This window comes from Cricetulus griseus (assembly GCF_003668045.3).
Source record: "Cricetulus griseus strain 17A/GY chromosome 1 unlocalized genomic scaffold, alternate assembly CriGri-PICRH-1.0 chr1_1, whole genome shotgun sequence".
In the NCBI taxonomy this organism is placed as follows: Eukaryota; Metazoa; Chordata; class Mammalia; order Rodentia; family Cricetidae; genus Cricetulus; species Cricetulus griseus.
Window position 1 is genome coordinate 200910699 of NW_023276807.1, and position 22455 is coordinate 200933153.

General features: G+C 44.4%; 1 protein-coding gene across 2 annotated transcripts; it reads left to right on the forward strand.

The window, feature by feature from the left end:
- Positions 1-1911: 1911 nt before the first annotated feature.
- Positions 1912-22196, forward strand: Saysd1 (SAYSVFN motif domain containing 1). 2 transcript variants are annotated; one of them, XR_003479574.2, is made up of 3 exons: positions 1912-2145; positions 7371-7811; positions 20217-22196. XR_003479574.2 is itself a non-coding variant. In XM_027387596.2 (2 exons), exons 1-2 carry the CDS (start codon positions 1936-1938, stop codon positions 7695-7697), a joined length of 537 nt encoding a protein of 178 aa, XP_027243397.1. In that variant the 5' UTR covers positions 1912-1935; the 3' UTR covers positions 7698-13243. The 2 variants fall into 2 exon arrangements, 1 of the variants encoding a protein (XP_027243397.1); XM_027387596.2 differs by lacking the exon at positions 20217-22196 and having other exon boundaries at positions 7371-13243.
- Positions 22197-22455: the final 259 nt, after the last annotated feature.

The following is a 22455-nucleotide window of genomic DNA, read 5'->3' on the forward strand; positions in this document are numbered from 1 at the left end:
AAGTTAGGCGGGACTAGGAGTCAAGGGGGATTCTGGAAAATGTAGTAAAGTGGTGATCCAGGCAGGAAGTGGCATATCAGGAAGACATATATAAGCAAGAGCAAGATGGAAGTCGCCCCTTCTCTCTTCCTCCTGGACTCTGCTCTGGAGTCACCATGTGATCTTCTAGCAAGAGAGGGTGCCAGCATAAGGTGTCCTCTATAAGTCTTATAAAATATATAGATTTATGATAATTAAGACTGAGCTAGCAGATGAGAAATCCTAGTCATTGGCCAAGCAGCATTTGTAGGTACAAATATAAGTCTCTCTGTGTTACTTGGGACCTTAACATAGCGGTGGGCGGAACTCAGGCCGCCTAGCAGAAAGCACCCACCTGGCTGCAGGACTCAGGCGGCTTGGAGTAAAGACTTATGGTTACAAAGCACACTAGCTGCAGTTTCAGAAACCTGAACTTGACATGTCTTCTGACTTAAACACTCCTCCAGACCTCTTTCAGAGGTCCTCCTTGATCACTGATCATACTGCACCATCTCCTTTTCTTTTTTTGCTTTGCTTCATAGCATTTATCAGCACTTGATATTAAAGATGAACTTGACATTAAATATTGGAGTTGCTTATTTGTCTGTTGCTCGTCTTTCCGATTAGAATGTAGAAAAAAAGGGTCTTTGTTTCATTTATGATCTGCCATTCTGCCTCTTGCCCTAATCCTTAATGCTTGGTATAGTACTCAATATATAGACCTAGACAACATTTGTTAACTCCATTTTCTAGCTTTTTGACTCTAACTCAGCAATATGCAAAAGTATCTGAGACCCAATTCTCCAAGTGGTACTTAGCTTAGAGCTTTAAAAATCTGTAAACAGTCAAATCTGAAATTGCATTTGGCGGGTGTGTGTGCGTGTGCATGTGTAAAATAATAGTTGGGAGAAGGAACAAGAACACCCAGAGTTCTAGAAATGTTCTCTCCTGAGTGGTGGTTACACAAGTGCACAGCTGAGACTGCAGTTAAGATCTGCCCATTTTGCCGGGCGTTTGGTGGCACACACCTTTAATCCCAGCATTCGGGAGGCAGAGGCAGGTGGATCTCTGTGAGTTCTAGACCAGCCTGGTCTACAAGAGCTAGTTCCAGGACAGCTCCAAAGCCACAGAGAAACCCTGTCTCGAACCCCTCCTCCCCCCAAAAAGGTTCTGCCCATTTTACTTTTAATTTTTGAACCGCTCACACATGCATACAATGTATTTTGGTCAAATTCACGTACACTCCTCTCCCTAACTCCTTCTACATTAATCCCCTCCCACCTTGTCCTTTTTTTTTTTTTTTAATAGCCCACATATTCCCATTCCTGTGCTACCAACTGGGGTGTGGTTGACCCACCGGAGCCCACATATTAAACTGACGCCCCCTCCCCCTAGAATGTATCACCCATCATTAGCTCTTCATAGGCTCACTACCTGCTGAGAGCTCATGAGTGCGGAGGTCCGGTGAGGAACAGAAGACACAGTTTCGGACCGGCCCCCCTCCTACTTCTGGCTTTTACAATCCTGAGCCCTCCTCCCTTGTCCTGAGATGGCTTTCTAACTGTGGTGCAGACCACCGGCTCCCAGCAGGCGTTCTCCACTTAACCTGAGGCGGAACGGTGGGGACCAGGGTGCTGAGATGAGGTGCAAACACGTCAGAACTCAGCTCTGCGGCCCAAGCAAGAGCCAAGAACACACGACAACCTTCTTAGTTCAGCCCGAGAAGATGCACACGCTGTCCACCAGCGTTGGGAGAAGCGCCGCAGCTACAAGCCTTCGACCGGACGTCACAATCCCTGGGGAAATTACCGCCGGGCGCGACCGCAACGCGCAGGCGCAACAGAGAGCCACCTGCGCAGGCGCAGGGGGGCCGAGGAAAACCCCACCCTCCTCCCCTGCTCCGGGCGCGCGCGTGCCATGGAACAGAGGTTAGCCGAGTTCCGGGAGGCCCGCAAACGGGCGGGACTGGTGGCCCAGCCCTCCACAGCGAGCCAGGGCGAGCAGCCCTCAGCAGAGAAGGCCGTCGCAGCAGCGGCGACCCCAAAGACAGCCCCGAGCTGGCTGAGACGCTTCCTGACGTGGAAAGCAAGCCCTGCCATTACGCGGGCCCGGCCCAACCAGGCTCAGGTGAGGACCGAGGCCCGCACCTCGAAGCTCCGCCTACGCGCCGGGCCACGCCCTACTCTACTCCGCACAAGCCACGCCCACGGGCTCTGCAGCTCAAAGCCCTTCACTATCCTTTGCGCTCTCTCTCCTCCTGCTCAGCGGCCGAACACGCCATTTCCTCTTGACTTTTTTCTTCCCAGACACGGTCCTATGCAACAACTAATTGCAAAGAGAAAGCGAAGGTCTAGGGGCCTCGCAGAAAGAAGCATCTGTCTCCACGCTTGAGTTGTTCACAGCGGGCTAATAGTACAAACAGTTGTAGTCCACTGCTAATGGAGGGGGAAAGGTCTAATTGGTTATTGATCGAAAGTGGTAGTGATTAAGGCCTGGCATTATTCACACTTTGGGTAGAGATAGCCCGTGTCTCAGGTAGCTTGTGTTTTAGAAATGGGATTTGGAGGAGGTTTAAGAATATGGCCATACCACTCTGAATGAATCTATTTCTGAAGTTAAGCAGGGTCGGCCTGGGGAAAAATGGGGTTCGGCTACAGAACTTTTCAAAGTGTGGTCACTGTAACTGCCTGTGGTGGTGTACATGGCCTTGCATGCCGCTCTTAGACTAGAGAAGAGCATTCATTTTTAATTGTGGGTGATCAAGGTGGAAAAAGTTGGATTAGTGTAATAGCCCACTCGAATCTCTTCGTGTCTTCCCATAGTTTTCACTCAGGAGTATCCTGGCAGGAAGACTTAACCTGTGAGATGGGAATGTCTGGGTGGGAATATAAAACACTCCAGGGGAGAATATCTGTGTCCTAGTTTGGTTTCTGTTACTGTGATAAGCACTATAACAAAAAGCCACTTGGGAAGGAAAGAGCTTATTTTAGCTTACAGAGTATAGGCTTGCCTGTAGACAATCTTATTTCTCAGCTGAGATTCCTTCTTCCCAGAAGACTGTAGTTTGGGTCAAGTTGACAAGAAATGAACCGGCACACCATGCTTTTCAGCATTCACAAGGCCTTAGCATAAAAAGAACCAAATACATACATATGGCTGGGTCTGGCAGCTGCAGGAAGTCAGCAGAAGAAAAGGGAGAACAGACTGAGTTTGGCCTCTAAACAGTGAGAACAGACTTTTAGTGGGCTAAGAAGTTGGCACACCTGAACCCTGTCTGAGGGTACAGGGGAACGTGCCATGGAGAGCCAGGGAGGAGGAGAGTGTGGCTTTGCCAAACCCAGGAATGCAGTTTCTGGATAAACAGCTTTTTGATTCTTTGGAGTCAGTTTGTTTGTACAACCTCTGGGCTCAGGTGAGACCTCCTGGCCCTCGTGGGTGTTATGGGGTGGGCTGCTCTGCTCTGCAGAATTCCATGAGTGGCAGGTGTTTTGAAGTCTTTGGCCTGTTTTATGGCCCTGAATTTTTTTGGAGGGGGGATTTCCTTTAACAGTGAAGGCCTGTAATCCTAGCTACTTAGGAGACCGGGCCATGGTATTTCAAGTTCAAGGCCCGACTTTGACCCTGTCTCAAAATTTTAAAAATGTTTAAGATCTGGAGTTGCAGCTCAGTGGCAGAGTGCTTCTTTTACACTCATGATGTACTAAGTCTGACCTCCAGCACTGCCAAAAAAGATAATGAATAGGTGAATAAATAAATATAATATGTTCAGGGCCCTAGGATCCATCTTCAGGACCACCCTCCAAAATATAAAATAGTAGAGTAGTGGTGCATGCCTATAATCATAGCACTCAGGAGGCTGAGGCAGGAGGATTGTAAACTTGAAGCTGGTCTGGGCTGTATAAGCAAGACACCATGTCAAAAACAAAGCCCTCACTCCACCCTCAATTCACATTTATACCAGAAACAGCTTCTTGCTCACATTAAAATTATTTCCTAACTGGGTGGTGGTGGCACACACCTTTAATACCAGCACTCAAGAGGCAGAGGCAGGCAGATTTTTTTAAGTGTGAGGCCAACCTGGTCTACAGAGCTAAGGCAACTGTTAAACAGAGAAACTCTGTCTGGAAACCCCTCAAAATATTATTTCCTATAGGTGGTCTGTTATTATATGAGGGGCATCCCTGCAGGTGTCACGGCAAGAAGGTAAAGGAACCTTGAAGAGATGAGAATGAAAACTCTTCAGATTGACTCCATTAACATGGATCAAATGTTGGAAAGTCTGATGCCAGTTGGTTTATTATAGACATATTTAAACACACTATAATTTGGAAAATGGTTCCCAGGCAACAATCATTCCAGTTCCAGGTACACAGTAAAGCTTAAGATGTGACTACTTAGAAACTCCTTTACGAAGTACGTGTGACCGAGAAGATGGGTTCTATTGCTTAAAGGCCTAGGACCTGGTGTGGTTTCTGAGACAGCATAGATGTCAGCAAGCTCTAGAGTACATATAACACCTCCCCTAAGGATGGGTTCCTTTAACTTCGAGCTAAAGATAAAGGTCTAGGGAGGGAGAGTCTGAGATAATCATTCTGGGGGATTTAGATTATGTCTGCCTCTACTGATAGCAAGAAGTCACCAGGTCGTTAACAGTATCTACTCCCAGCTTTCTGAATGGATTGCAGATATTTTGTTTCCTCCATTGAGGAGATGCCCTTGCATCTTGGTTTACCTAGTGCCCCCAACAACTGCATGGTATCTAGTTTAAGGAAATTTAGTAGCATATGGCTACTAAGTTTTGACTCCATATTCTCTCTATAGTATTGTGGTTTCCAACTTACAGCTGCTGCTCAACCATCCATTTCCTTTGGTGCAGTTTGTACAGCCCAGTTGTCTTTGAGTAACTGTTGATTAGGTATCAGCTTAGGAATGCATCTCTCCCCATCTCTTCCAGTCCCCTCCCCTGCTCCAATTTAAAGACAACATATAACCCACACAAAGCACTCTTGAATGTGTCTCATTTCTGAAGGAATATGAAATCACTGAGTTGAGCCTAGAGAAGCTCAACTCAAGAAAAAGCTTCCTTTATAAAATGCAGAAATTGATGAGAGGAAATGCTGGGATGGGACTGGCACTAGTCATCATGCCTTAAGGGACTTGGCTTGAGGTTCATTTTCACTGACTATTAGCCTTCCTGGGTTTGCCCTACTATAAAAATTCTTATTACAATTTTCTAAGTCTAAATCCATTGCTGCCTCGTAATTGTGTTATACATCAGGCCCATTGGAGATTTGTTTAGTCTTCTGTTTTGTAATAGCTTCTTTTCAGCATTCTCTGATAAATATCTATGCCCTTCATCTCCCTTTGCCCAAGTTTTCTTGGAGGAAAGTAGTTCCCTGTCATATTTCAATTTAAAGGCTTGTAGCTGTTGAATCGCATGGAAATTTGCTCCCTTCCCTCTATTCTAGGGAGGCCCCTAGTATGGCAATTCAGCCCGGAGGGTTCATTCTCCATCCTGGTCTGCAACTCCTGACCTCCCAGCCTTGGCTCAAAATGGTTCTGTTGCTCAAATGTTCTTCCTGGAGTTAAGGAGATAGCTCATGCAAGCATGGGGACCTGAGTGCAATCTCCTGCACCCACATAAAAATTATAATCTTAGCACTGAGGAAGTAGAGATGGGAGGGTTCCCAGAGTTCTTGGATAGCCAGTCTATCCTAATCGGTGATAAGTCAGTGAGAAACCCTGTATAAAAAATAAATGTGGAAAGCAATTGAAATGACACCTGGTGTCAACCTGTCACACACACACACACACACACACACACACACACACACACACACACCATCTCACTTTCTGTATGTTTGTTTGTCTCTGCCTTTGTCTCCCTTGGGAAAGGGCCCTCCTCAGGTAGGAAGCAGCTTGCTCTACAGGAGGCATGGAAATGTGTTCCCTGAGTCATGCCTATGAGTGATGAACAACCACACGGCTGTTGTTGGAAAGGCAAACTGAAATGAATAAGCACAAGACACAGTTCTTAGAGGGATTTCCATGTGAACCTCCACATTTGTCCCCTTTGACAGTTTGTTTGCTGTTAACTCTTCCTGACTCCCAAGCCGGGCATTGGTGGCGCACACCTTTAATCCCAGCACTCGTGAGGCAGAGGCAGGCGGATCTCTGTGAGTTCGAGGCCAGCCTGGTCTCCAGAGCGAGTGCCAGGGTAGGCGCCAAAGCTACACAGAGAAACCCTGTCTCAAAAAACCAAACAAAAACAAAAACAAACAAACAAACAAACAAAAAACTCTTCCTGACTCCCATCTTTTGCCCTACCATCCTCCCCGGAGCATCTAATTAAATAAAAAGGGCAGGAAGTTTTTAGGCCCTTGTTTTTCAAGATGCAAGTCATGACCCATTCATGGATGGTAAAATCAACATAGGATCTTGTTCCCTTTAAGAGTAGTTGAAGAATAATTTGGAATGCAGGGGAGCTTTTCCAGGCAGATAGTGCTGACTTTGGTTTCCATTATACCTATGTACTGGGCTACAGAATAAAAATGTTTCTATGTATCAAAAAGAGACTCTCAAAAACTTAGAAAATAGTGGAGGCAAAGCTCCTAAAGCCACCTACACACCACGGGCCTCCCTTAGCATCTGGCACTGGGTCTTCCCACCTAAGAACTTTGGATTTTAACGCGCAGGCAGGATTTTACTGCCAGTGTGTGAGCTGCAGGGTAAGGGTGATTTAGAGAACTCACCGAGCAGTTGTACATAGACTGGCTTGGGGACTGGAGAGAGATAGGAAGCAAGGAGTCTAGAAGATGCTTCCTAGACCTGGGAATGAGTGATGAGGATAGGGTAGTGTCGTGTAGCATGGTAATGGCCATAATGGTTTGTTTTTTAAATGTGAAAGGGATTTTTGTTCCTGTTTTGGGAATGGTCTCCATTTTAGAACCGAGTCACCCTGGATATTTCAACCCATCTAATCAAATCAGCAAAAGTATGTTGACTGACTGGGAGACCAGTATTGCAGCTGCTGTGTTATCAATTACTGGTCAGGTTCTGTTGGGGGTACAAAGTAGGTTTTGTTAGCAGAAATGGCTCCATGAATGGATCCCATCTCAATGCTGGCAGGTTTCTGGGGGTCATATCTTGCTGAGTGCTGATCAGTGTTGATTTGTTTGGGCCGGGGTACTAAGCTCTCTGACAATGATTGCTTTAGAGAGGAAGGCAAGGAAATAGAAATCAATGAGCCAGGAGCCTTCATAGAGCAGTAAGTAAAGCGCTTTCCAATTACTTTGGATCCTGTCAGCTCCATTACACTCCCATTCTTACTTCTGTTTGCTTCTGTGTCCTAGGAAGCAGCTCAGCAGCCCCCACAGAGTGCAGCGGTCCCTCTGATTTCGTCCCAACGCCAGTCTCTCCTGACCAACATCACCTTCTTGAAGGTTCTCCTCTGGTTAGTCCTCCTGGGTCTGTTTGTGGAACTGGAATTTGGCCTGGCTTATTTTGTTCTGTCTATGTTCTATTGGATGTACGTGGGGACTCGGAATCCTGAGGAGAAGAAAGAGGGGGAGAAGAGTGCCTACTCTGTGTTCAACCCTGGCTGTGAAGCCATCCAGGGCACCCTGACTGCAGAGCAGCTGGAGCGTGAGTTGCAGCTCAGGCCTCCACTGGGGAGGTAGGACCCACCTCAGCTGCTCCTCCTAGCCTTGAGCTTGGATTCTAGACGACAAAGGACAGTTTACAGGGTGGCAGTGTAACTACCACAGCCTCTACTCTCCCCTCATCTGCTGCAGGTTCGTTTTTCGGACTCCTCTTTGGTTTAGGTGAAGTTTTCTAAAAGACATTCACTGTGGGGCTGGTGCAGTTTATAAAAGCCGTGTAAGAAGGAGGTTGTTTGTCTCATTATTAGAAAGTGGTGATAGTGGCATGTTACAGATGCACTGAGTGTCCTCTCGTTTACGTGATTTGATGGATGAGTAGACACATTGGGGCTCTGTATTACACCCAAATGCTCTCTTAAATATCTTAATAATTACTAAGCCACATTCCAGGTCAGCCTGGGGGACTAGTCTCAATTTTTTTCTTTTTAAATGTTTGAGTGTTTTGCCTGAATGGGCCTGGTACTCTCAGGTAAAAGAGGGCATCAGATCCTCTGGAACTTGAATTATGGATAGTTGTGAGCCACCATGTGGGTACTGGGAACTGAACCTCAATCCTCTGCAAGAACAACAAATGCTCTTAACCACTGAGCCATCTCTAGCCCTTTCTAAAAATTTACAGAATTATTTTCCCAAAAGTTTTAAGTTGCAAGTTTTAGGAAGTTTTGTTTGTTTGTGCCTTGCTTCTCCTCTTTTCGGTCATCAGTGCTATTGAAATATAAATTGTCTTTAGGACTTTCCATAAGCAGGTCCCCTACACTGCCCATCCCCATCTTTCATCATGTCACTGCCCTGTCCCTACTGGGGAAGAAGAGACAGTCTCAGCAGGACAAAGTCAATATTAGAGATAAAAAATACTTATTTGTGTAAGTGTTTGTCTGCATGTAAATATGTGCACCACATGTGTGTGTGGTACCTGTGGAGGCTAAGAAGAGAGTGTCAGATCCCCTGGGATTGGAGATATGGATAGTTGTGAGCTGCCTTGTGGGTTCTAGGCACTGGATCATCTGCAACAACAGCCAGTGATCTTAACTGCTGAGTCATTTTCCAGCCCCAGTATTGGAGAGTTGATAAGAGGTTATTAATGCTAAGTCCATCAAGAGAAACTCTTGAGTGTGTGTGCAGAGGGGAAGGGCTAGGAAATAGGACTCTGGGCTGACTTACTGCTTGGGTCGTGTCTCATTTTCTTTTGGATGTTTTTGAAAGGGTCTCCCATGGCCCAGGCTGGCCTTGAACTCACACTTTCGTGGTTCTGGTTTATTTTTCCGCCCTCTCTTTTTTTAAAAATTTAAATTAGAACAATCTTGTTTTACATGTCAATCCCAGTTCCCTCTCCCTTCCTGCCTCCCCTGCTCCCCATTGACCCCCTATCCCATCCCCTTTCTGCTCCCTAGGGAAGGTGAGGCTTTCCGTGGGGGAGTCTTTAAAGTCTGTCCCATCATTTGGAGCAGGGATAAATACTGATCCACTACCAGAGGCCCCATAGACTGCCTGTTTCTGTCACTTTCAATGTCTTACAGGCACATCAGTTTTGCTCTTTCTCACAGTATCTGGCCTTGTCTGTCCATAGGCAGGGCCACATTTATCCCCAAGTAAAGATGGTTGAACAAGGCTCAGGTGTTTCTTTAGGAATTTGTTTCCTAGGAGAACTTTAGCCACTCTGCCTGCCACAGAGGTTCGTTCCTTCTTACTCCAATCTCAGGGTACCTGGGAGCCCCTGGACTCTGTCCTGCCGGCTAATGGCTGTTTAGTTCTCTCTTCTTCCTCTCTCAGGCTAAGTCTCCTTCATTCAACACTGGCTTCAGGTTGGGGAGCTTTTACCAAGGATGGTTTTACATTGATAAGATTATGCAAGGAGCATGGAGGCTGTCCCTATTACCTTTTGGTTGTTTTGCATGGTCAGATTAGGCACCTGGGTCTGCTACAGAAAGGAAGTTACACAGTTGGGAGAATCTATCATCCTCATTTGGGCCGAAGAGAGCAAAATGGGAACAATGTGTTAGTTTCTGACACCCCAGGAAATATTTGGAGGTTCTCTGATCTTGACACACCAAGAGCACCTGCAAACCAGGGGTGGAGAAGAGCCACAGAATGAATACAGGGGTAGGGCAGAGGCCTCAGGATCGTGTTGCCACCAGGGGGCAGTGCAGAGCTGCTGCAGTCTGGCCTGCTCACTTGATCATTTACATTAAGAGGAAAACCCTTTGAGATGCTTCTTGGAACCACTTGTGCTGTTTTTGTTTTTTCTTCAAGCCTTTTTTCCCACTTCAGAATTCATAAACTCTATTTCACAGGTCCTGGAAAGGTTTTAAAAACTCCTAACAGTGATTTATTATACACATATTTTGCCAGGTGGTGGTGGCACATGCCTTTAGCCTCAGCATTTGGGAGGCAGAGACAGGCAGATCTCTGTGAGTTGGAGGCCAGCCTGGTCTACAAGAGCTATTTCCAGGACAGGCTCCAAAGCCACAGAGAAACCCTGTCTCAATCCCCCCAAAACAAACAAACAAACAAACAAACAAAACAAAACACGTATTTTAAGATGAAACAGCAGCCTCTTCCATAGGGTAAGCAGTCAGTCTTGTAGTTCCCTGTCCTCTTCTGAGTTTCAAAGGGGCCTGGGACACAGTAGCTAGGAACTTACATAGCTAACAGAAAAATTGGTCACCAAACTAAAGAAGGTGAAATTTTGAATTCAATGCTTTGGTTTCTGTTACACTTTTATTTTGAAACATTGAGCATTTGGTCCAAATGTTCTCAAAAAGCTGAGTGCACAGAGAACCATGTCAGAGGGGACAGGTATGTTGGGAGAGGTGTCTCAGAGACAGAAGTGTGTGTGTGTGTGTGTGTGTGTGTGTGTGTGTGTGTGTATGATTGTGTGTGTATGTGTGTGTATGATGTGTGTGTGTGTATGTATGTGTGTGTATGGTGTGTGTGTGTGTGTGTGTGTGTGTGTGTGTGTGTGTGTTTTGTGTGGGCTTCTGGCATGTGCATGTGGGTGCCAGTGCACGTGAGTACATATGCTTGTGGAAGCTGAGGTTATGGGGTGTCAGCCTCATATTTCTCGAAACAAAGTCGCTGAACCTGGAGCTCATCAACTCAGCTGACTATCCTGCTGGTCAGTTCTGGGAGTTCACTTGACTCTGCCTCCCCAGCTCTGGGGTTGCAGACACAAGCAGCCTTTTATGTGGCACTGGGGTCTGAACTCAGGTCCTCATGCTTGTGCAGCAGGCACTTTACCCCTCAGTCATGTTCCCTGCCCCCAAATCACATTCTGTTGTGAATATTACATATCACCTGCCTCTCGAAACCACAGCAAACAAAAGAGAGACCACTGTACTATATAGGGTGTTGTTCATTTGCTTTTGAGCTTGTCTCAGATATCCCAGGCTAGCCTCAAATTCACTGTGTAGCCAAGGCTGGTCTTAAGCTCCTAGCCTTCCTGCTCCACCTCCCAAGTGCTGAGATTATAGGTGTGAGCCACCACTCCCACATTAGATGTTCTGAAAAATGGCCTGTTGGGCCCACAGCTCAGTTGGTAGATGGCTTGCCTAGTGTGTCAGCTACTTTCCTGCTGCAGGTGTAAGCATAAGGATTTGAGTTTAAACACCACACATAAAGCTGAACAACCTCTGTGTTGTTCAGGCAGAGACAGGAGGGATTACTGCCAACCTAACTCCAAGTTCAGAGAGAAACTCTGCCTTAGGAATATACTGGAGAAAGATAGAGAGGACACCTTACATTGTCTTCTGGCTTCCACATGCCTGCGCACAGGCATGCACACTTATATGCACATGTGCATATACACCACGCACACACACACACACACACACACACACACACACACACACACACACACACACATTTTAAAAAGAAGACAGAAATAAAGAAGGAAAGAAAATGGGAAAAAGAAAGAAAAAAAATTGGCCCCTTCAGAAGACCCCTTTGGTCTGGTTAAGTGTGTGCTCTGGGACCCCCCACACACCACTGCAGGCCTGCATCCTCTCTGCCTCCCTGGCTTGAGTGCTTCAGTGCACTACAACTCCCAACATTGCCTGGAAATGTCAAATAAGAAGCATACCTGATGAGGATCACATCTAAGCAAAGAAAGATGGAGTGGTTTTAGAAGGGGACAACAGACTTGTTCATCTGGAATAGCACAGGCAACTTTAAAACAAGGAGGCTCTCAGAGACTGTAACTAAAGGCACTTTAGTTTTCATTTCAGAACATTCTGGAACTACAAAAAGAACACAACACATTTGACTGTTGAATTTGCATGCCTATATATCAGGAATCAAGAGATTCCTAGGGTGCTTGTGAAGGGCCTCACATTTCTTTAGGCGCAAACATGAGAGCGTCTTATTAACTTAAACTGTGCTTGTTTTCTTGCTTCTGTTCTCTTTTTTAGGAGCTGGGTTCGTTTATGTGCTTATGAGGGTTTGAAGCTCTCCCAGGCTGTAGTGCAGAGTGCCCTTTGTCATTCATACCCTTTCCCATCCATCCCCTTACTGAGCACATGACCTTCTAGGCTGACACTGGACTCTGGGCTTCCCTTGTCAGCAAGGAGGAGCTGAACTTGTCAGCATGGAATCTGGTCTCCCAGGCAGCTCCCAGGCAGATGGGGAAGGCAGCCTGGAATAAGACAGCTATAGTACAGTGTGTGGAGTCTAAGGGAGGCCAAAGGAGAAAAGGGACATCAACCACTTGCAGATTCTGGAAGGGTTCCTGGAGGCAGGGACATTGTACTAAATTTGAAGGGGGACCAGATATTGCCAGAAACGAATATGGGAGGAAAGAGGTGACACTTGGTTCCAAGGAAACTTCTTAGGAAAAGGATGAGAATCACTGAGAGATTGATATACCAGAGAAAATGGGTGCTTTCTGGGGACTTGGATGTGAAGGAAAAAAAAAAAAAAAAAAAAAAGGACATGGTGAGAGGCAATTTCAGGAGTGTTTGATGCCTCCTGCTTATTTCCTTGTTTTCTTCTCTTCCCTCCTTTTCCCTCTCCTCTCTTTATTTCTTTCCCTACTTCCCTTTGTTTGCCTCCCATTTCCCCCCCCTCTCATTTCTAGGCAGACTCTTGCATAACATTGCCCAGGCTGACCTTGAACATGTGGGCTCAAATGATTATCCACCCCCCACACAACTGGCACTCAGGTGTGTGTCATTGCATCTAACTTGCTTTCTTTGTTTTTAAGATAATAACATTTCTTAGTAATTATTCCGTATCAACCTGTTTTTATAGTTTCCAGTCATAGATTTGGAGTCTGATGTGGTTATCTAGCTGGGGTTCTCAGTGTTTGGTGGGGACAATGGTCACTGTTCATGCTACATGAGAGAGGTGGTGGGTGACCAACAGGGTACCCTGCCCTGTTGTGTGTGCAAGTCCAGCTGAGCATTGGACATGCCTGCAGAGTGTGGAACAGTGTGTGGGTGATTCCAGTTGGTTCCTTGGATGTTCCAGTCCATTGTCTGAAGACAACCTTAGTCACTGTTCTATTGCTGTGAAGAGACACCATGACCAAGACAACTCTTGTAAAAGAAAGTATTAACTGGGGCTGGAGAGATGGCTCGGAGGTTAAGAGCACTGGCTACACTTCCAGAGGTCCCGAGTTCAATTCCCAGCAACCACATGGTGGCTCACAACCATCTGTAATGAGATCTGGTGCCCTCTTCTGGTGTCCAGGTGTACATACCAGCAGAACATTGTATACACATAATAAATAAATAAATCTTTAAAAAAGTATTAACTGGGGACTTGCTTTCAGTTTCAGAGCCTTAATCCATTATGATCATGTGCTGTGGAATAATCCTTTTGTACACTGTGAAGATTTGTCACTTGAATTGGTTTAATAAAAAACTGATTGGCTGGTAGCTGGGCCGGAAGTATAGGCAAGAAAGATGGACTAAGGACTTTGGGATGAGGAGGGGTAGAGTCAGAGGAATGCTAGGAGACACAGAGGGAGCAAGATATGCTGGAGGACAGGTAAAGCCACAATCCATGTGGCAATACACAGATTAATAGAAATGGGTTGGTTTGAGTTGCAGGAGCTGGTTGGTGATAGGCCTAAGCCATTGGCCGAGCATTTGTAATTGGTATTTAGTCTCCGTGTTGGTTATATGGGAACTGGTGGGTGGAAAGGAGAGGTCCACCTACAGTTATGGCCGAGAGCACCACAGCAAGCAGGCATGGTGCTGGAGAAGTAGCTGAGAGCTATATTCTGATCCATAAACAGAGTAGGGGTACTGATACTGGGCTTGGCATGGACTTTGGAAACCTCAAAGCCCACCCCCAGTAACATATCTACTCCAAGGCCAAGGCCATACCTCTTAATCCTATTCCTTTCAAATAGTGCCTAAGCATTCAAATATATGAGCCTATGGGAGCCATTTGTATTCAAATCACCACAACACAACTGTGGCAATTTTTTTGCAATACAACTTAAAATTGATAGCAAAAAAATCTATAAATATGTTGAGATGAAAGAACTCATTACTAAATGATTAATGGGCCAAAGAAAAAAATTTTTTTAAAAAATTAAAAACATCCTGGAACTAAATGAAAACACAACAAAATCTCTGAGACATGAAAGCAGCCCCATGAAGGAATTTTATAGCTCTAAGAACATACATTTAAAAAATCGGAAAAAAACATGAATAAATGGAAAACTAGGTGTCCACACGCAGAAGAATGAAACTTGACAAATATTTATCACCTTGCACAAAAAATTAACTGCAAATGGATCAAAGACCTAGACATGAAACCTGAAGCATTAAAGCCGCTGGAGAAAAGATGGGCAGTACCTTACAGCAAATCAACAGCCAACATCAAACTAAATGGAGAGAAACTCAACATGATTCCTCTAAAATCAGGAATTGTACAATTCAGTATTGTACTTGAAGTTCTTGCTAGAGCAATAAGACAACAAAAGGAGATCAAGGGGATACAAATTGTAAAGGAAGAAGTCAAACTTTTACTACTTGTAAATGATATGATAGTTTACATAAGTGACCCCAAAAAATTCTACCAGGGAACTCCTACAGCTGATAAATACCTTCAGCAAAGTGGCAGGATACAAGATTAACTCAAAAATCAGTAGCCCTACTATATACAGAAGATAAATGGGCTGAGAAAGAAATCAGAAAACATCACCCTTTGTAATAGTCACAAACAACATAAAATATTTTGGGGTAACATTAACCAAACAAGTGAAAAGCCTGTTTAGTAAGAACTTTGAGTCTTTAAAGAAAGAAATTAAAGAAGATACCAGAAAATGGAAAGATCTCCCATGCTTGTGCATAGGTAGGATCAAAATAGTAAAAATGTCAATCTTGCCATTAAAGAAAGAAATTAAAGAAGATACCAGAAAATGGAAAGATCTCCCATGTTTTTGGATAGGTAGGATCAACATAGTAAAAATGGCAATCTTGCCAAAAGCAATCTACAGATTCAATGCAATCCCCATCAAAATCCCAACACAATTCTTCACAGACCTTGAAAGAATAATACTCAACTTTATATGGAAAACCAAAAAACCCAGGATAGCCAAAGCAACCCTGTTCAATAAAAGAATTTCTGGAGGCATCACGATCCTTGACTTCAAGCTCTATTACAGAGCTATAGTCCTGAAAACAGCTTGGTATTGGCACAAAAATAGACAGGTAGACCAATGGAATAGAGTTGAAAACCCTGATATTAACCCACACACCTATGAACACCTGATTTTTGACAAAGAATCTAAAATTATACAATGGAAAAAAGAGAGCATCTTCAACAAATGGTGTTGACATAACTGGATGCTGGCATATAGAAGACTGCAGATAGATCCATGTCTATCACCACGCACAAAACTTGAGTCCAAATGGATCCAAGACCTCAACATAAATCCAGCCACACTGAACTTCTTAGAAGAGAAAGTGGGAGGTACCCTTGAACAAATTAGTACAGGAGAGTGCTTCCTGAATATAACACCAGTAGCACAGACACTGAGATCAACAATTAATAAATGAGACATCCTGAAACCAAGAATTCTGTAAGCGAGTTCCAAGACAGCCTCCAAAGCCACAGAGACACCCTGTCTCGAAAAAACAAACAAATAAACAAAAAGAAGCTTCTGTAAGGCAAAGGACACAGTCAACAAGACAAAACAGCAGCCCACAGAATGGGCAAAGATATTCACCAACCCCATATCTGACAGTGGGCTGAATTCCGAAATATGCCAGGAACTCAAGAAGCTAGTCACCAAAACACCAAACAATGCAATTAAAAAGTGGGGTACAGAACTAAATAGAGAATTCTCAATAGAGGAATAGTGGCTGAAAGACACTTAAGAAAGTGCTCAACATTCTTAGCCATCAGGGAAATGCAAATCAAAACAACTCTTGAGATACCATCTTGCACCTGTCATAATGGCTAAAATCAAAAACACCAATGACAGTTTATGCTGGAGAGAATGTGGAGTTAGAGGAACACTCCTCCACTGCTGATAGGAGTGCAAACTTGTACAGCCACTTTGGAAATCAGTATGGTGGTTCCTCAGGAAAATGGGCATCAGTTTACCTCAAGATCCATCAATTCCACTCTTAGGCATATACCCAAAGGGTGCACATACAACAAGGACATCTGTTCAACTATGTTCATAGCAGCATAATTTGTAATAGCCAGAACCTGGAAGCAACCTAGATGCCCCTCAATTGAAGAATGGATAAAGAAAATGTACATTTACACAATAGAGTTTTACTCAGTGGAAAAAACAATGGAATCTTGAAATTCGCAGGCAAATAGATGGAACTAGAAGAAACCATCCTGAGAGAGGTAATTCAGTCACAAAAAAGACAAACATGGTATGTACTCACTTATATATGGATATTATACATAGAGTAAAGGATTACCAGCCTACAATCCACACCTCCAGAGAAGCTAGTAAACAAGGAGGACCCTAAGAGAGACATACATGTTCCCCCGGAGAAGGGGAAAGGGACAAGATCTCCTGAGCAAATTGGGAGCACAGTGTTGGGGGAGGGGAGTGGGAGTTAGGAAAAAGAGAAGGGGAGAAGGGGAGGAAGACATGAGGAACCAAGAAGATTGAGTCAGGGGAAGAATAGAGGAGAACAAGAAAAGAGATACCTTAATAGAGGGAGCCATTATAGGTTTAAAGAGAAATCTGGCACTAAGGGAATGTCCAGAGATCCACAAGGATGACGCCAACTAAGCATCTAAGCAATAGTGGAGAGGCTATCTTAAATACCCTTTCCCTATAATGAGATTGATGACTACCTTATATGCCATCTTAGAGCCTTCATCCAGTAGCTAATGGAAGTAGAAACAGACACCAGCAGCTAAGCACTGAGCCGAATTTCTGGAATCCAGTTGTAGAGAGGGAGGAGTGATGAACAAAGAGGTTATGACCAGACTGGGAAAACCCACAGAAACAGCTGACCTGAACAAGGGAGAGCTCATGAACCCCAGACTGACAGCTTGGAAACCAGCATAGGACAAAACCAGGCCCCTTGAATGTGGGTGTCAGTTAGGAGGCCTGGGCAGTCTGTGGGGCCTCTGGTAGTGGAACAGTATTTATCCCTAGTGTACAAATGGACATTGGGACCCCATTTCCCATAGAGGGATACTCTCTTTGCTTATATACAGCGGGGAGGGTCTAGGCCCTACCCCAAATGATGTGACAGACTTTGATGATCTCCCATAGAAGGCCTCACCCTTTCTATGGAGCAGAAGAGGGATGGGATGGGAGTTGGTGGGGGGCATGGGAGGATGGGAGGGAGAGGGAACTGGAATTGTGATATATATAAAATAAGATTTTATATCTTATTATCTAAATTTAATTTATCTAAATTTAAATTATCTAATTTAAATAAAAAAGAAAAAAGCTTAAAAAAAACTAAACAAAACCACCTACCATATAACCCCTAGCTACATTGTTCCTCAGCATATGCCCCAGAGACCCTACCCCATGTATATTTGCTTAGCCAGGTTCATGGTTCATCTATGCACAATGGTAGCTTAAATATCCTACAGCCAATGAATGGATAGTGGAAATGTCAAACATACATACTGTGGACTGAAGAAATGGACTTTGTAGGTACATGGATAGAACTAGAAAATACCACATCGAGTTTGGTAATGCTGACAGAAAAAGACATATGACATATTTTCTCTCACTGGAGGCTCCTAGCACCAAATCTTGAGATGTGAGTATGTAGCTTGTAACTACAGAAATCAAGAAAGTAAAATGGGACAATTGCCAAGATAGGGAAGTTGGGGAGCAAAAGAGAGGGGATTAGTAGGGAACAAATGATCTGATCAGGGAATTGGGTAAGGGGCCTCTTTAGGAAGAGGGGGAGATAAATAAACACAGAAGAAAATGATAGGGAAAAGGGAATAGCACAATACAAGGGATCTGATAACGGAAATGGGAAAAGGGAGGACTCATTAGGGAGGGGGAGGGAGGTAAATAGGGAAGAATGAGGGAGGTGGGTAAAATAAAGGATGTCTGGAAAGCCACAGTGGATCATGCTATTAACTACCTAAAAGAAAAAAAATATAATACATGTAATTCCATGTACAAATATAGTTTAATTTTTCATAATTCTTTATTGATTCTTTGGAAGTTTCCTGCTTATCTCCCTGTTCCTCCATAGCTTCCTCTCACCTCTGCAGCATCCCCCCAAAGGAGCCCCCACCAATTAATTAAAAACAAAACAAAAAGCCCCACCTCGCTCTTTTGTCTTTCCTGTCTCTTTAACACCTCTTCATTTGTCCTAGTGGCATTGGGAGCTATGGTATGCCACACAGTATACTCTTTTGTCCAATCAGCCCCACCCAAAAATGTTCATTGCAGTGAGTCATTGGTCTGGTTCAAGGCCTCTGGCTATTGTTCTACAGGACCAGTCCCTTCACATACTCCAGCAGGTCATAGATAGAGTAGTTGTTATGGTGGGCCAACCCAAGGCCCAGGATGTGGGTCTGGGTAGTAGCTGAACTGGTCAGTCTGGTCCACTGCGACTGTCCCCCTCAGGTGAGGGGCAGAGCCAGCTCTCTTAGGCCCAAGCCATCAGGGACAGTTCTCTCACACCAATGTGAGGGTGGGGCCATCTCTCCCAAGTGCGGGTAGAGAGGCACTCTTCCATGAGGGGTGGGACCAGATGTCCTGCTAAAGTGTCCAGTGAGGGGCAGGGCCAGTGAAGTGGGGATCCAGCTCATCATGGCCCTTGGATTTCAACATGCATGGTTCCTATGGCCTCCTGTGTTAACACAGGCCATGAACATCAACAGCTGCAGGCTACCACAGACCCAGACATGGCCCTAGGCAGCAGCTTGGGCCTAGATGTCACCACAGCCAGGGTGGCAGCATATCTCTCAGACACCAACATGGTCTCAGGTGGCTGACCAGAGCATCTGCATAGCCCTCAGTGATAACAGGAGCCATGGTCATCAACCGAGCCCCTGGCTACTGTAGGGCCATGGACTCAGACATAAACCTTGGCAGCAGCCCGGGGCCAGGGTGGCAGCACAGGGCACTCAGATCAGCATGGCCCCAGCAGTGACAGCCCTTAGACACCAACATGGCACAGACCCTCAGGCATCCCTATGTCTTTTGGTGGCAACATGGGTTATGGATGTCAACACAGACCCCAGCTGCAGTAGGAACACAGACCCAGACATGGCTATTGGCAACACTTGAGTCCAGATGTCACCTGGTCTTGGGAGCTAAGCAGGCCATCCACATCAGACTGTTCCTCTCCAGGTTCACTTCTTCAGTTCTGCTTCTTTCCATAGCACATAAATAGTTCTGCTTCTCTTTCTCTCTCATCTCCACACCATATATTTGCTCATCCTAATGACACCTATTCACCTGATGCCACAAGGATCCAGGAAGGCCCATGAATGCATTAAGCCAGTCTGGACTGTGAGATACACATAATTTTAATGAACTTTTCTCATCTGGGTTTACGGCTTAAGACCACCTAACAAGAACCCTAATACCATATGTAAGAACCTCTTCTGAGTTGTTGACCAGGGTTGTCCAAGGAACTCCTAAAACTTACAGCCTATTGCTGTTGCCCTTGGTTACCCCTCTAAGGTAGAAGATAAGTCCTTATTATGGAAGACACTATGAACTTCAGAAATAGGGCCTATAGACCACTGAGCTGAAACTACCAGAATGCCTCCTCCATGAGGATTAACTTTCATGGGGCCTGAAGGCATCATACAATTACAAAGGAGGGAAGCCACAAATAGTCCTATCCAGATAGGATGCCCATGAATCACAGCAACGACCACTGTGGCACAATAACCCTAAGGGCGCAGCAGTGGTATTCACACCTTGATGGTAATCAACAGCTCTCTAGTTGGACTTAAGACCCACTCAACAAGAGGAAAGTCATGTCTGTTACTGGAAACCTAGCTAACTTCTTAGTGCTTAGTGAAGTTTGGTTATTGGAGGACAATCTACAACCTCAATTTACCAAACCAGCACAATCCCTAACAACCCTTTATAAACATTTGTCCTTATACTCACAGGTAACTGCAGTCTTCACCTTTCATCAAAGAAACGTCTCTTTGCAATAGAGATCACTATAGAGAACCACTGTCAATCAAAATGCAGTTTTGGAGCCCAGTCCCAGTGGACATATCTACAAATGCTCCCACATCTAAGGCTCAGGGGCAATTGTGGAAGAAGGGTGGAAAGACTATAGGAGCCAGACGATCAAGGTGTTTGCTGTGAGGTTGTGTCTCCTAGTAACACCAGAATCTTCACTTGTAGAGTCTCACCAACATGACTGCCCAAATGTGAGCTGAACAAGGAAGACACCAGTGAGTATGCCAAACTGGATGGGGGAAAGCCCATGAAGCCTCAACCCTACACAGAGAAATACAATCAACTGAGGAAAGGTGGGCGTGAGAGAGGTGGTCCTCCTCAGGGAAGAACACACCCAGCTGGTTGTTCGGTGCCAAATAGTCGTCCCTGAAAAATATACAAGTAATATTAATGGATGGAACAGGTTATATCTGAGAATATTTGCATGCTTATATATATGCAAGAATAGTTATTATAAAAAGAGGCCATAAATTTGAAGGAGAATGGAGAGGGTATATGAGAGGGTTTGGAGGGAGGAATTGGAAAGAAGAAATATATATGAAAGATGGTTCTTCCTTAGCTGTATTGTTCAATTAATATTAATATTGTTAGCCGATACAGAGTTTTGATTAATAAAATAAATACAAAGAGATCCTGTCTAAGTCAGGAGTTATAAGTTATAAGTTCCCATTAAGAACTTAAGAAAACAGCTGTAATTTCCCCAGATAGAAAACTTTAAAGTAGCTCTTAGGTCAGGTCAGGTGCTTTGCTAAATGGATTTTAAGATAAATCCAGAAAATACAATATTACTTACAAGGACATGTATCCAGCTGTGAGATTTGTTGAGCCATGGTAAATAGTGCGAAGTAACTTAATTTCGATACTAGAGGACAGTGATTAACTCTGAGCAAATTCTAACCTCAGCTTTATGGCCTTTGATCAGACACCACAAGATAAGTTTCCCTAGTTGGCCAGGGCTAGCTACAAAATATAAACTAACTTCATAGCTCCCCCAAAGAGTTCTATGGTCAAGGGTTGCACGCAGGACAGAAATATCTTAAGATTTCAAATGCTTTTAATGTCACTGTGCCTTGGAGAATGAGTGGGCTCCTCTGCTGTGCCCTCGTCCCTTGCCCCTTGCAGCTCTAGCTGCAGTACTCTCTCTGCCCATTCATTCATATGTAAACAAACAAGTCTGGGCTTCTGTAGGGCTCCAGCACAGATTTGTGTAAATAAGGTTCCCATTTAATGGGTGGAAAACTACAGGTGGTGTTTGGGTGACCTCTTCTGGCAAATGGTTCTTCATGCATTTGTCTTGAGGAAATGAGGAGGTTTGCAGTGGGCTGGGATGCCACCTACCTTCTGTCATTTTTGTCAAATGGCATTGGACAACCTTCGAATGATGTCTGTTTGTCCACTAGCCTGAAAGACAGCCCCACTGTTTCCACTTGTGTTCTTCCTGTCAGCTGGAGAGAGAAAACCAGGCTAAAATCAATGGATATGGGTATATTACCATGCCATAGTTAGGTGTAGGGAGACACTGTAGCCACCCCTCTGTCTGGAGTGAGTCCATGGAGTTATAGGACTGCCCCCCCTTTTTAAATAGATGGAGTAACCCTGGAAATCAATTTCTTAGAATTCCTAGCTTTTTATGGTTTATGTATTCTTCTGTATGGAAAACACCAACAGTAAAAGACAGGTGGTATGGAAGAGGCTACAGAAAGAGGGGTGCAGGGGAAGAACTGAGATTAAGAAAGTCGAGGTCATAGGGAAAGAGGGGGGTGGAGGCTGCAAAGATATCTCAGCATGTTCTTCCAGAGGACCTGGGTTTGATTTCCAGTACTCACATGGCAGTTAACAACTATATGCAACTACAGTTTCAGGAGATCAACACCCTCCTCTGATCTCTGCAGGTACTTGGCATGAACATGGTGTACCCACCAACATACATATATGTGCAGGCCAAACACTCATAGATGTAAAATTATTTGTAATATCTATAAATATGTTTAATATATTATGTATTATATAGATAATATACATCAAACAATAATTGTTTATACATTGCTCATATAAATAACATGAATGATATATACAATGTAATATGTATATATTAAATGCTATATTATAGCCATGTATTACATTTAATATAAAATATATGCTTATAGATATATGAAGAGA

Excerpts from the sequence above, each read along its gene's own strand:
- Saysd1 (XM_027387596.2), top strand. The coding sequence starts at position 1,936 with ATGGAACAGAGGTTAGCCGAGTTCCGGGAGGCCCGCAAACGGGCGGGA. Across the intron at positions 2,146-7,370 it reads CCCGGCCCAACCAGGCTCAG|GAAGCAGCTCAGCAGCCCCC; the intron begins GTGAGGACCGAG and ends TCTGTGTCCTAG.